At 46.8% G+C, this 13,266-nt stretch overlaps 1 protein-coding gene across 7 annotated transcripts in view; it reads right to left on the bottom strand.

Moving 5' to 3' along the window:
- The window catches only part of KYAT1 (kynurenine aminotransferase 1), a 35,845-nt gene that overhangs the window by 6,263 nt on the left and 16,316 nt on the right, over nt 1-13,266 (bottom strand). For 4 of the 7 annotated variants that reach the window (XM_055316714.1, XM_055316704.1, XM_055316732.1 and 1 more), the window contains exons 2-3: nt 4,203-4,261; nt 876-1,023 (exon numbers count right to left, since the gene is read on the bottom strand). In XM_055316714.1, coding sequence (XP_055172689.1) covers nt 876-1,023; nt 4,203-4,255 — 201 coding nt within the window. In that variant the 5' untranslated portion in view covers nt 4,256-4,261. Of the gene's footprint in view, nt 1-875; nt 1,024-4,202; nt 4,262-6,480; nt 6,681-13,266 lie in introns of all 7 variants that reach the window. The other 3 variants (XM_055316695.1, XM_055316675.1, XM_055316684.1) reach the window with 1 other exon arrangement.

The following is a 13,266-nucleotide window of genomic DNA, read 5'->3' as shown; positions in this document are numbered from 1 at the left end:
GTTACATATATGCGTGTGTGAGTGTGTTCAAATAGCACTTTAAAAAGTTAAAAGTTGGGAATCCCTGGATGGCTCAGCGGTTTAGTGCCTGCCTTTGGCCCAGGGTGTGATCCTGGAGTCCTGGGATCAAGTCCCACATCGGGCTCCCTGCATGGAGCCTGCTTCTCCCTCTGCCTGTGTCTCTGCCTCTCTCTCTCTCTCTCTGTCTCTCATGAATAAATAAAAATAAAATCTTTAAAATAAAATAAAAAGTTAAAAGTTTAAAAGTCTAAGAGCTCAGTCAAATAGCAAACTCTTGGCCATAATTATCTCTGGATGGTGGAACTGGAGGGAATTTCCCCCCAGGTAATTCTGAGGCATATCAAAGTTTAAGAACCATTTGCTGCTTTACTAAACCAAGGACTGGCAAATATTTACCCTGTGACCTTTATAAAAGAGTTTGGATTAGAGTCAGATCAGTCAGCAGCTTGTCTTTCAGGACTCAGCTTAGGTGTCACCTGCTCCAGGAAGCCTTCTCTGGTCTCCCCAGATTTCATTCCCTTCTTCCTGCTTCCACAGCATTCCATCCTCCCCTATTACAGCATATCAACTGCCTTGTTTTGTTTTTTGTTTTTTTGCCTTCTTTTCCTCCTAGGCCCTGAGCTCCCAGCTCATAGTTTTTTGTCTATCTTTCCCCAGACCATGAGTTGTCCCAGAGCCTGAAACAGAGAAGACACTCAGTGAATACTGAACTATAGCCACACTAAATTCTCAGGACTTTGCCCAAAAACCCTGACACCCACGTAGGCATGATGCTCAGAATGGCTTGACCCTTCCTCCCCCGGGGCCTCCTTGAGGCCTGTGTTCCAGGGCCCAGGTGAGGCTGGGAAACTCACAAACGCCTTGGTGTACTGGTTGAGCATGAAGTCACTGCTGAGAGCCAGCTGAAAGGCTTGAAGTGCGAAGTCTGGGGGTGGGAAGTCAGGGAAGCCTTGGCCCAAGTTTACGGCATCATACTCGCTGGCCATTTTGGTGCACTCCACCCTGAGCAACAAATGGAGAATTGATACCAGCCCACCCTGACCTGGACTTACACCTGTTTCCAGGGCAGGATGAACAGTCCACCAGGCTCATTCCAGGAAAAACTAGACAGTTGGCATCTGTCCCAGCCTGAGATCTGCTTGAGGGCCAAAGCTGGTCCCTGCTTTGAGATTCCCTGGGCCAAGCACTGTGCCAATCCCGTGTCTCAGCCTAGGGGTTTTCAAACTTCCCAACCATGATCCACAATAGGAAATCATCTTCATATCACAAACCTCATAGAGCACAAACACGGAATCAATGTTATCCTTCTGGCATGATCTATGACAGAATTTCCTATCCTATCCTATTCTTTTTTTTATTTTTTATTTTTTATTTTTCCTATTCTTTTTTTAAGATTAAAAAAAAATTATTGGGATGCCTGGGTGGCTCAGCGGTTGAGCGTCTGCCTTTGGCTCAGGGCGTGATCCCAGGGTCCGGGATCGAGTCCCACATCAGGGTCCCTGCGAGGAACCTGCTTCTCCCTCAGCCTATGTCTCTGCCTCTCTCTGTGTGTATCCCATGAATAAATAAACAAAATCTTAAAAAAATAAAAAATTATTTGTGGGGGACAGAGGGGTGAGGAAAAGGGAGGGAGGGAGGGAGGGAGGGAGAGAGAAAGAGACAGCATGAGCAGGGGGGAGGAGCAGAGGAAGAGGGAGAAGCTGACTCTTCAGTGAGCAGGGAACCCAATGGGGTGCTCGATCCCAGGACCTTAAGATCATGACCTGAACCAAAGGCAGACGTCTAATTGACTGAGCCACTCAGGCGCCCCCCACCCTCTTTTAAAGTTTTACTTATTTAAGTAATCTCTATACCCAGTGTGGGGCTCAAACTCATGACCCCAAGATCAAGAGTCCCATGCTCTTCAGACTGAGCCAACCAGATGCCCCTACCCTACTCTATTCTTTTTTTTTTTTTTAAGTAGGCTCCATGCCCCACATGGAGCCCAATGTGGGATTTGAATTCACACCCTGAGATCAAGACCTGAGGTGGGATTGGGAGCCAGACGCTTCACCAACTGAGCTCCCCAGGTGCCCCATCCTGCTCCATTCTTTAAAAATATTTGTTGAGGGGATCCCTGGGTGGCGCAGTGGTTTGGTGCCTGCCTTTGGCCCAGGGCGCGATCCTGGAAACCCGGGATTGAATCCCACGTCGGGCTCCCGGTGCATGGAGCCTGCTTCTCCCTCTGCCTGTGTCTCTGCCTCTCTCTCTCTCCCTGTGTGACTATCATAAATAAATAAAAAAATAAAAATAAAAAAAAAATAAAAATATTTGTTGAGACTTCCTAAGTGGATATTTCACTAACCACAGTTTGAAATTGTGCTCAATAAACTTCCAATACATACGAGGCATGTCCTATTCCTGAGTCACAATGGGGATGGAGAAACTGAGGTTGGCAATGATCTACCCAAGGACTCCCAGTCAGTGCATTGCCCAGTAAGCCTTTGATTCTAGACCATTAGCCTGGACAGACTGGGGCCCCCACCAGCCCTCCCACTTGCCATTTCTGGCCCCCCAACAACCTTTCTTCTGGCTCCAGCTGGTGACTACCTCTTCAGGGAAACAGAGAGGCCTGAGAGGATAGATGTCCTGTACATTCTCCCCAGGCCTGTTTCTGCTCTGCCCTGCCTTCGCAGGAGACTTGGCCTCTTCTGGTCTCAATCTTCCCTTCTGTAAAATGGGGTGGTGGGCTCAAGAGTCTTGCTGCCTCTCCCAGCCTGCCTTCTTGTCATTTCCTCCCTCCGAGTTGGACTCTACCTTATCTGCCAAAGCCTACGATGCTGCCCAGTCCCTCTCACACATAGGACAGAAGGTGGTACAAGCAAGAAGGCGGTCGGACACTATAGGGGTTTGGGGACTGGCTCCTCTGTCCCAAACACCATGGAGCACCAGGTGGAAGATCTTTGCAAAACACAATGTGCTGTACATGAGAGGAGTTTGAAAGAAAAAAAAATGGGGGGTGGAGGGAGGAGCCTGGGTGGCTCAGTCTGTTGAGCATTCAACTCTTGGTTTCGGCTCAGGACCTAGTCTCAGGATTGTGAAATTGAGCCTTGCACTGTGCTGGGTGCTGAGCATGGAGCCTGTTTAAGATTCCTTTTTTTTTTTTTTAAGATTTTATTTATTTATTCATGAGAGACACACACACACACACACAGAGGGGTGGGGGGCAGAGACACAGGCAGAGGCAGAAGCAGGCTCCATGCAAGGAGCCCAACGTGGGACTCGATCCCAGGTCTCCAGGATCCTGCCCTGGGCTGAAGGCAGCGCTAAACCGCTGAGCCACCCGGGTTGCCCCTGTTTAAGATTCTTTCCCTCCCTTCTCACTGCCCATCTTTCCCCCATTTCCCACCCCTCCCTCACAAGCACACCTGCTCTGTCTTAAAAAAAAAAAAAAGTAAAAGAAACAACAGAAAAACAGCTCCGTGTTTTGTAAAAACAAGAGCTAGCAACTTTTTTTTTGAAAGTACAGGGATGTGGGGGTGACTGGATAGCTGGGTGGGTGGAGCAAGCTGCTCTTGGTCTCTTGTTGATCTCCTGGTCATAAGTCTGAACCTCTATGCTGGTGGCCAAAGGTTGTGGGGAGGGATTAGGAAAAATCTACACATTTTTCTTACACACCTTCCCACTGCATCCATTGTATTAGTAGTAACAATGGACACACACTTCTTTCATATTTAGAACAAGAAACAAAGAAAAGAAATTAACCTCAGCAAAAGTCCAGTGCAGGGCTGCCTGTATTTTACCTTATATTACTTACTAAGTGTGAAATAAAGTAATCCCTGGAAAGCCCAAAGCCTGGGGCCTAGGTAATGGCCACTGCTTTCATACAGCCTTTCGCCCTATCCTCCCAAGGCCCTTCAAAGCAGATGTAAGTATCTTCATTTTGCAGCTGTGGCCCAGGCTCAGAGCGGGTGCGTCACTGGCCCCCCCGCGCCACAGCCAAGCGGGGCGACGCTGAGATTCCAGCCCAGGCCCGCTGCTTCTGCTCTCACCATTCTGGGGCTGTGGCTGCAAACCTCGCAGTCCCGGCACGGTGGCAGCCCCGGGACGCGCCGGGCGACAGCAAACCCAGGCACCTCCAGCCCCGTCCCGCCCGCACGCCCAAGGGGGCACCCACACGCCTCCCGGCCCGCGGAGCTCACCAGGGGTTGTGGTCAATCCCGTCCAGCCTGCGAGCCTGCAGCCGCGTGGCCATGGTGAGCTGGAGAAAGAGCAAGCAGCAGGTCAGAGCGGTGGAGACGCAACTCTTCTGAGGCCACAGCCGCTGAGCGACAGACGCCGACCTGCACTCTTAGAGCGCGGGAGGGGCTTCAGGCCGCCTCGCCCCCGGGCCGCGCCCCTTTCCTGTGCTGCACCTGCTCCGCCCGCCAGCCCGGGCTCCGCGAGCCCTGAGACTCAGACCAGATTCAGCCGCGCTGAGGAGGCAGAGAGCCGAGGCACCGTGGAGAACGTGGTGGCAGCAGATTGCCCTTAGGGCGCTCTTGCTAAACTCAGAACAATCTTTTTTTTTTTTTTTAAATTTTATTTATTTATTCATGAGAGACAGAGAGGGGGGGGCAGAGACACAGGAGGAGGGAGAAGCAGGCTCCATGCAGGGAGCCCGATGTGGGATTCGATCCCAGGTCTCCAGGATCACGCCCTGGGCCAAAGGCAGCGCTAAACAGCTGCGCCAAGTAGGAATCTCTCTAAACTCGGAACAATCTGGCTGGGCCCATTTTGTAGATGAGAGAAATCCCTACCCCCCCCTTTAAAAAATAGCTTTTTAAAAGTAAATTTTACACCCCACATGGGGCTCCAGCTTAGCACCCTGAGACCAAGAGTCTCATGGTCTACTGACTGAACCAGCCAAAATCACCTGTTAGAAGAATTTTTATCATTGTGATATGCCGACATCAATAAAACGGGCTACAAAGTAGTATGTACAGTATAATTATGTTTTGTAAAAAATGCACCCTAACATATACTTGTGTATACATCGTACATTTTTCTATGACTATACGTGAGCAGACAAAAAAGTTTGGAAGGGAAATCTATCAAAATATTAACAAAGGTTCTCTCTGCTTGAGATCATGATGGAAAATTTTATTTGAAAATGAGAGATGGATTTTGGTAATACGTTTTCTATTGTGGAATTATAGGTGATTTAATTTAATGTGTGTGCCTTTTTCTTTTTTAAGTCTATGTATTTAAATGATGTCTACACCCAATGTGGAGCTCGAACTCATAACCCTGAGATCAAAAGTTGTATGCTCTTCCAACTGAGCATACAACCAGGTGCCCCATGTGTGTGCTATTCCATGCTTCCAAATTTTTTGTATGGAGATCACACCATATTTGACTGATTCTGACGGGTGCATTTTTTTTCACCTTGCACATTCTCCGAATTCAGATGTATCTCAGAATCTATAGCAGGAGGTTAGTTGACATTCCCCCCGCCCCTTACTAGTTCATGCATCTTACATTGATGGCATCATGGTTTCAATGCTATAGGAATTACTTTTGAATTGGGGATGCATCATATTTTTAAAAAATAGAGGCGTGCTTGGCTGGCGCAATCAGTAGAGCATGTGACATTTGATCTTGGGGTTGTGAGTTTGAGTCCCACATTGGGTGCAGAGATTACTTAAAAATAAACTCTTGAAAAAATGTACAGTGCAATGAGTTGGGGGTGAAAGTGGGAGACACAAATTGGAGTGAGGGAAGTTTGAGAAGGTTGGGATGCAGTAAGGAGTAGGGGGTACAAAAAAAAGGAGTAGGGGGTACAGAGGCATATAGAAAGAGACAACAAGGGATCCCTGGCTGGCGTAGCGGTTTGGCGCCTGCCTTTGGCCCAGGGCACAATCCTGGAGACCCAGGATTGAGTCCCATGTCGGGCTCCCGGTGCATGGAGCCTGCTTCTCCCTCTGCCTATGTCTCTGTCTCTCTCTCTCTCTTTCTCTCTGTGACTATCATAAATAAATAAAAAAAAAATTTAAAAAAGAGACAACAAAAGAGATGAATGGAGGTGAATGAGTATAGGAGGGAGGTAAAAATAATGGGGGAGCCACAAAACTTGGGGAACTCAAACGAGTGACCTTTAAGTATGTCACACAGTAATCGCATAAATGAAGAAACAGTGCCTGTTCTTGGACTTGTGTATAATGTATTCCTCAGACAACATCTATTGAGCACCTACTGTGTATCAAACACTGGGGTAGGCTTACAGGATGATGGGGAGGCAGTAGCGCTCTGCAGACCATTCAAATGCAGAGCTACAAGTTCTACATTAGAGGCAAGCTCAAGGAAGGGTTCTCATCTAGGCTACAGTCAGGGAAGCCTTCCTGAAAGAGGAGGCTCATGCACAGTTTTGAAGCCAGGACCATGCCAGATCACAGAGACCCTGTGTTTAGGCAGCAAAGCACATGGGGCTAGAGCACTTACAGTCTGGTGCAAGCACCGAGTGAGAGAAGTTCCAGCCTTCTTTCTCTGGAGGGGCCCAATCAGGTGCAAAGAGATGGCTGCCACATTCCTGAACATGCCTCCCAGAGCCTTGGGACACCGGCGGCTTCTCCTCCAGGGGCTGAGGAGAATGTGGAGATCACTCTGGCCAAAAAATGACTTCTGGGTCCCCACAAACAGCTCTAACAACAACAACAACAACAACAACAACAACAACAGCTAATATTTATTGAGTGGTCACTGTGTGCCAGGCATGGCGACAAGCGCTTTCTTGCATGATTATCTTTCATACCTACAACCTCCTAACCCCCAGCAACCAGAGTGACCCTTTCAATATGTAAATTACTTCTAATGAAAAAAAAAAGATTCAGGTGAAGATCATGGATGGCCCCTAACATCACAGGGAGAGTCAACTCTACAGTATGTTCTGACTCTGGAAACACACACTAACACACACACGTACACACATACCTCTTGCAAATTATTCCTGTGCTAAAATTAAATCTAAATCAGATCATGCCACTGGATTACTAAAACACAAGGGACCAAAGAACATGTTAAATGACACCATGAAGAGGTGGTACACAAATGACAGTTTCTTCAATAAATAAAGCACATGGGGATAAAGGTCCAGGGCATAATAAATTAAAAGAAACTTAAAAGACACACTTAAAAAGTGAATGCTTTGAAAAGAAACAAAAACGTTGGAGGACGTACTGAAAAAATTTCAAAGGTTACTGAAAAGCAATAGGAACCAAGGAAAGGGGATCCCTGGGTGGCTCAGCAGTTTAGTGCCTGCCTTCAGCTCAGGGCATGATCCTGGAGTCCCAGGATCGAATCCTGCATCGGGGTCCCTGAATGGTCCCTCTGCCTATGTCTCTGCGTCTCTCTCTCTCTTTCTCTTTCTCATGAATAAATAAATAAAATCTTAAAAAAAAAAAAAAAGATATCCACAGGCAGAAGAATGATTTTGGACCCCTACCTCATACCATATACAAAACTCACTCAAAGTGGATCATGGACCTAAATACAAGAGCTAAAACTATAAAATTCCCAGAAGAAAACAGGAGTATATCTTTGTGATCTTGAATTAGAAGACAATTTCTTAGATACAACACCAAAGGCATAAGCAACAAAAGGAAAAAGCAGATACAGCAGACTTCACCAACATCAAAAACTTTTGTGCCTCAAAGGATACTGCCATGAAAATGAAAAGATAAAAGGAGGGGGGTGCCTGGGAGGCTCAGCCAGATAAGCCTCTGCCTTGGGCTCAGGTCATGATCCTGGGGTCCTGGGATCGAGTCCCGTGTAGGGCTCCCTGCTCAATGGGGAATCTGCTTCTCCCTCTTCCTCTGTCCCTTTCTGACCCTGGCTCCACTTGTGCTCTCTCTCTCTCACTTGCACTTGCTCTCTCTCTCAAGTAAATGAATAAATGCTTAAAAAAAGACTAAAGTATGGGAGTAAATATTTGTGAATCATAAATCTGAATTTCTCCAAAGGAGATATATAAATGGCTGACAGGCATATGAAAAGATGCTCAACATCCTTAGTCTTTGGGCAAATGGCAACAAGTGCATTTCGGATGGCTACAAGAAATACCAGGGATAATTACAAGTGCTTCAAGGATATATAAAGTTTATCAACTAGAAACTTACATGGCAAAACAAATTCCCTTTAGTTTTATTTTTTTTTAAAGATTTTATTAATTTGGGTAGGGGGAGAAAGCCTGAGTGGGTGGGAGGGGCAGTTAACTACACACAATAATTCAAACAAATACACAAACTAGTAAAACTAGCAAAAAAGTTCAGCAAAGTGGCTGCATTTAAGATCAAAATGCCAAAAATAAATTGCATTGCCACCCCTCCCCCAAATGCCATCTTTCTCTTTCTTTGGCCCAACTGCCAGAGGGTACACTAAATACACTTGGGCACCAGGAAAAAACAAACAAAACAAATACAAAAATCAGAGAATTACAAACATTTAAAGATGCTTCAGGGATGTTGAGAAACTGGAATCCTGGGACATTGCTTCTGGGAAGGTAAAATGGCACAACTATTCTGCAACAGTCTGGCACGTCTTCCAAATGTTAAACATGTAATATATGACTCAGCAACTCCCCTCCTAGGTATGTACCCCAGAGAAAGAAAAACATGTGTCCATACAAAGAGTTGTACATGCATTTACAGGAGCATTATTATTTTTTAAGATTTTATTTATTTATTCATGAGAGACACACAGAGAGGCAGAGACACAGGCAGAGGGAGAAGCAGGCTCCATGCAGGGAGCCCGATACAGGACTCGACCCAGGGACTCCAGGGTCACACCCTGAGCCGAAGGCAGGCTCTAAACCACTGAGCCACCCAGGGATCCCACAGCATTATTCATAATAGCCTAAAGTGGAAGCAACCTAAAGCCTTGTTAGTTGATGACATCAATTGACCAAGAAAATGTGGTAAATCCATGTGATGGAATGTCATTTGGCAATAAAAGGGAATGAGTTTCTAACACCTGCCGTAACATGGATGAACCACCCTGACAACATTTTGCTAAAAGAAGCCAACCAGGGATCCCTGGGTGGTGCAGCGGTTTAGCTCCTGCCTTTAGCCCAGGGCGCGATCCTGGAGATGCGGGATCGAAACCTATGTCGGGCTCCCGGTGCATGGAGCCTGCTTCTCCCTCTGCCTATGTCTCTGCCTCTCTCTCTCTCTCTCTCTCTCTCTCTCTCTGACTATCATAAATAAATAAAAATTAAAAAAAAAGGAAGCCAATCACATGAGGCCAAGCATTACATGATTCCATTTATATGAAACAGGCAAAGCTCTAGAGACAGAGTTACTGGATATTTTTTTTTGGCATAATGAAAATGTTCTAAAGTTAGACTGTGGTGGGGGGTACCTGGGTGGCTCAGTCAGTTAAGCATCTGCCTTCAGCTCAGGTCATGATCCTGGGGTTCCGGGATCAAGTCTCATGCCGGGCTTCCTGCTCAAGGGGAGCCTGCTTCTCCCTCTCCTATTGCCTGCTGCTCCCCTGCTTGTGCTTGCTTGCTCCTCTCTCCGTCAAATAAATAAATAAAATCTTAAAAAAAAGTTAGATTGTGGTGTGGTCATACTAAAATCCAGTGAACAGTACACTTGAAATGGTTCAATTATATGGTATGTGCGTATAATTCTATCTCAAAATGGTTTTTAAAAATCACCAAGGTTGGGGAGCCCCGGTGGCTCAACGGTTTGGCACGGCCTTCGGTCCAAGATGTGATCCTGGAGACCCGGGATCGGGTCCCATGTTGGGCTCCTTGCATGGAGCCTGCTTCTCCCCTGCCTCTCTCTCTCTCTCTCTCTCTCTCTCTCTCTCTCTCTCTCTCTGTCTGTCTCTCATGAATAAATAAATAAAATCTTAAAAAAAAAAATCACCAAGGTTGGGCAGCCCAGGTGGCTCAGCGGTTTAGTGCCGCCTTCAGCCCAGGGTGTGATCCTGGATACCGGGGATCGAGTCCACGTCAGGCTCCCCAGATAGAGCCTGCTTCTCCCTCTGCCTGTGTCTGTGCCTCTCTCTCTGTGTGTCTCTCATGAATAAATAAATAAAAATCTTTTAAAAAAATCACCAAGATTTAGGGGTGCCTGGCTGGCTCAGTGAGTGGGGCGTGCGACTCTTGATTTCTGGGTCATAAGTTTGAACTCCACTTTGTGTATAGAGATGACTTAAAAAATGGGACGCCTGGGTGGCTCAGCGGTTTAGGGCCTGCCTTCGGCCCAGGGTGTGATCCTGGAGTCCCTGGGTTGAGTCCTGTATCGGGCTCCCTGCATGGAGCCTGCTTCTCCCTCTGCCTGTGTCTCTGTCTCTCTCTCTCTCTCTCTGTGTCTCTCATGAATAAATAAATAAAATCTTTAAAAAGGAAAAAGAATAATAAATAAATAAACTTAAAAAAATAAAAATAAAGTAAAATAAAATAAAAATCGCCACTTTTTTTTTTTTTTTAAGGCAGTACCCTTGTGGTGGCCACAATAATGTGTCTCTCTGAGTGGCAGGAGCCTGATTGAGAAGACAGTTGTGCTGAGAAATCCATCCCAGGTCTTTAACACTAAGGTGGTGATTCAATGAGCTTCCCTGGCCCCTCTAGCCAGTGTATGAAAGACAGGGCACTCCCAAGGACTCCCATTGGTTTTGCTGAAATTTTCTGAGAATTGCACTGCAGTCTGAGACTTTTCCTTCCAGCCTTCCTTCCTTCCCTCTCTTCTCCAGGGGGGTCAGAACACAGAAAAAGAGGTGAGGGTTTGGGGGCCCTGGGGAGGATGGGGCTGTCAAAGAGACTCAGAAAGCAAATGCAACATGTGACCCTTAACTGGATCCTGGATTGGTGACAAGAACAGGGAAAGTTCCCAAAAGACGTTTGTGGCACAGCTGGAGAAATCGATACATGAGATGGCATGATTGAATCACTGGCCAATTTCCTTGGGGGTCATGAGGGGTGTTTATGTGGGGGGATGCCATTCTTCGGAGGCACGTGAAGTATTTAGGAGTGAAGGGTCAGGATGTCTGCAACTTGCTTTCAAAAGATTCAGCAAAGACATTCACATACAAGGGCAGGGCAGAGAGAGGCGTTGGCAAATGGTGCAACGTGAGGGAGAGCTGAATCTGGGTGCTAGGCAGACATGTGGCCACTGCACAGTTCTTTCACCTCTTCTGTAGGTCCGACTTTGTCAAAACAGTAAGCTGAGAGGCAAAGGAGGCTACCAGATGCACTGGGACTGTGATTCAAAAAAAAACTGGTTCTAAATGGTGGCTCCTCTGTGGGGCAAGCACTCAAGAAAAGCCCACTAAGGCGCTTATTCCTTATCAATCTCTTAGGAAAGTCTGGAAAGTTTGGTAACTGATTGAGCAAGCAGGGTTACAGGAGAGGGAAGAACGAGCTGAACTGGACCTCTCTGACCTGAGGATGTGGATGGATCTCTCCATCTCTGAGCCAGAGATGGAGAGATCAAGAGATAAAGATAGAGAGAATGAACACCCTAGGGGTAGCGTGTGGAGAAAACCCCACCTCTGCCCTGGGGGGAGTGAGAGAGAAAGAGGATGCTTGGTTTTGAACTAGCCACCCCAGGATCCCCAGGTAATGGTGTCCCCAGCCTCCCTGGGACTCTGCCCCCATCCCCTGGAAGCTTGACTACTTAGGACTTGTTAGTTTTCTTTTTTTTTTTTTTAAGATTTTTTTTTAAGTTTTAATTTATTTCTTCATGAGAGACACACACACACACACACACAGAGAGAGAGAGAGAGAGAGAGAGAGAGAGGAGAGAGAGGCTGAGACACAGGCAGAGGGAGAAGCAGGCTCCTTGAGGGGAACCCGACACGAGACTCGATCCCGCAACGCCAGGATCAGGCCCTGGGCCAAAGGCAGGCGCCAAACCATAGAGCCACCCAGGCATCCCTTGTTTCTTTGTTTGTTTTTAAGATTTTATTCATTTATTCATGAGACACAGAGAGAGAGAGGCAGAGACCCAGGCAGAGGAAGAAGCAGGCTCCCTGGGGGGGGGGGGCTGATACGGGACTTGATCCCAGGACCCTGGGATAACGACCTGAGCCAAAGGCAGACGCTCAACCACTGAGCCACCCTGGTGCCCCAATCTTTTTTTTTTTTAAAGATTTTATTTATTAATTTATGCGAGGGAGAGCATGCACACACTCGATAGTGGGGGTAGGCGCTGCAGGAGAGGGACAAGCAGACTCCCCTCTGAGCGCAGAACCCAAAGGCAGGGCTTGATCTCAGGACCCTGAGATCATGTCCTGACCCAAATCAAGAGTTGGACGCTAAATGGACTGAGCCACCCAGGTGCCCCCACAGTAATCTTATGGATAGGGAGTAGGCTTGAGTGAGGCTGGCTATAACTAGTGGAGGAGCAGCCACCCATGTGTGCCAGGAGAGGGGGGCGCTGGGTTTCCTGTGGCTTCGACAATGTTCATGTTCATCTGTGTTCAGACGTGATTACAGAGTGTTTTCTCCATGTGTGGATTTGTTATGGTCACAGTGTGGCCTTGTCAGATAATGATGTTCTGTGCAGTTGTTCATGTTCAACACAACACAAGTCCTATCTGTAGGTGCCAGGTCAGCTCCTGGATTCCCAAGGCTGCTTTTCTCTTCCTAAATCTTTGTGCTAGGAATAGAATCCAAAGTCTTTATCATGTAGTAGAAGGCGCTGTTAAATCAGATGTGAGGCCACCTGTCCCAGGTCCTGTCCTGCCACTCTCCCTTTTCATTGCTATTCCCCAGCCACACTTGCCAGTTCTGTCTACCTATTAGTTGTATCTTTATATCCACTCTTCTTCTAGAGTAGCATCAGCGAACTTTTTCTGTACGGGGCCAGAGTAAATACTCTGGGCTTTGCAAGATATAGTTTCTGTCACAGCTCCTCTGCTGGTTTGTCTCCCTAAATTTGGGGGCAACTGTTTGCCCCTTGACCTCACTTCTCAAATGGATCGAAGAAGAGGTGTTGATTTTTTGGTTTGTTCAGTGTTCTGCTTGTGAAATAGAAGGATGACTTCCAAGCTCCTTGCTCACGGGACTGGAAATCAAATGTCCAATGTAACTTTACCTGTTCACATAATTTCATAACTATCACTATAATGCTCCAATTTCATTATAGGAGAAATAAGGAAAATAATTTCTAACACAATAGTTAGGCTTGCCCACTCTAGAAGATTCCATGAAGTAGATAGTTGCTTGCACCTGCTTAGAAGAAGTAAGTTTAGGGGCACCTGGGTGGCTCAGTCGATTAA

The sequence above is a fragment of the Nyctereutes procyonoides genome, unplaced genomic scaffold, assembly GCF_905146905.1.
Source record: "Nyctereutes procyonoides isolate TBG_1078 unplaced genomic scaffold, NYPRO_anot_genome, whole genome shotgun sequence".
Lineage (NCBI taxonomy): Eukaryota > Metazoa > Chordata > Mammalia > Carnivora > Canidae > Nyctereutes > Nyctereutes procyonoides.
Note: the sequence above shows the minus strand (reverse complement) of the source record. Positions and strands in the feature narration are given on the sequence as shown.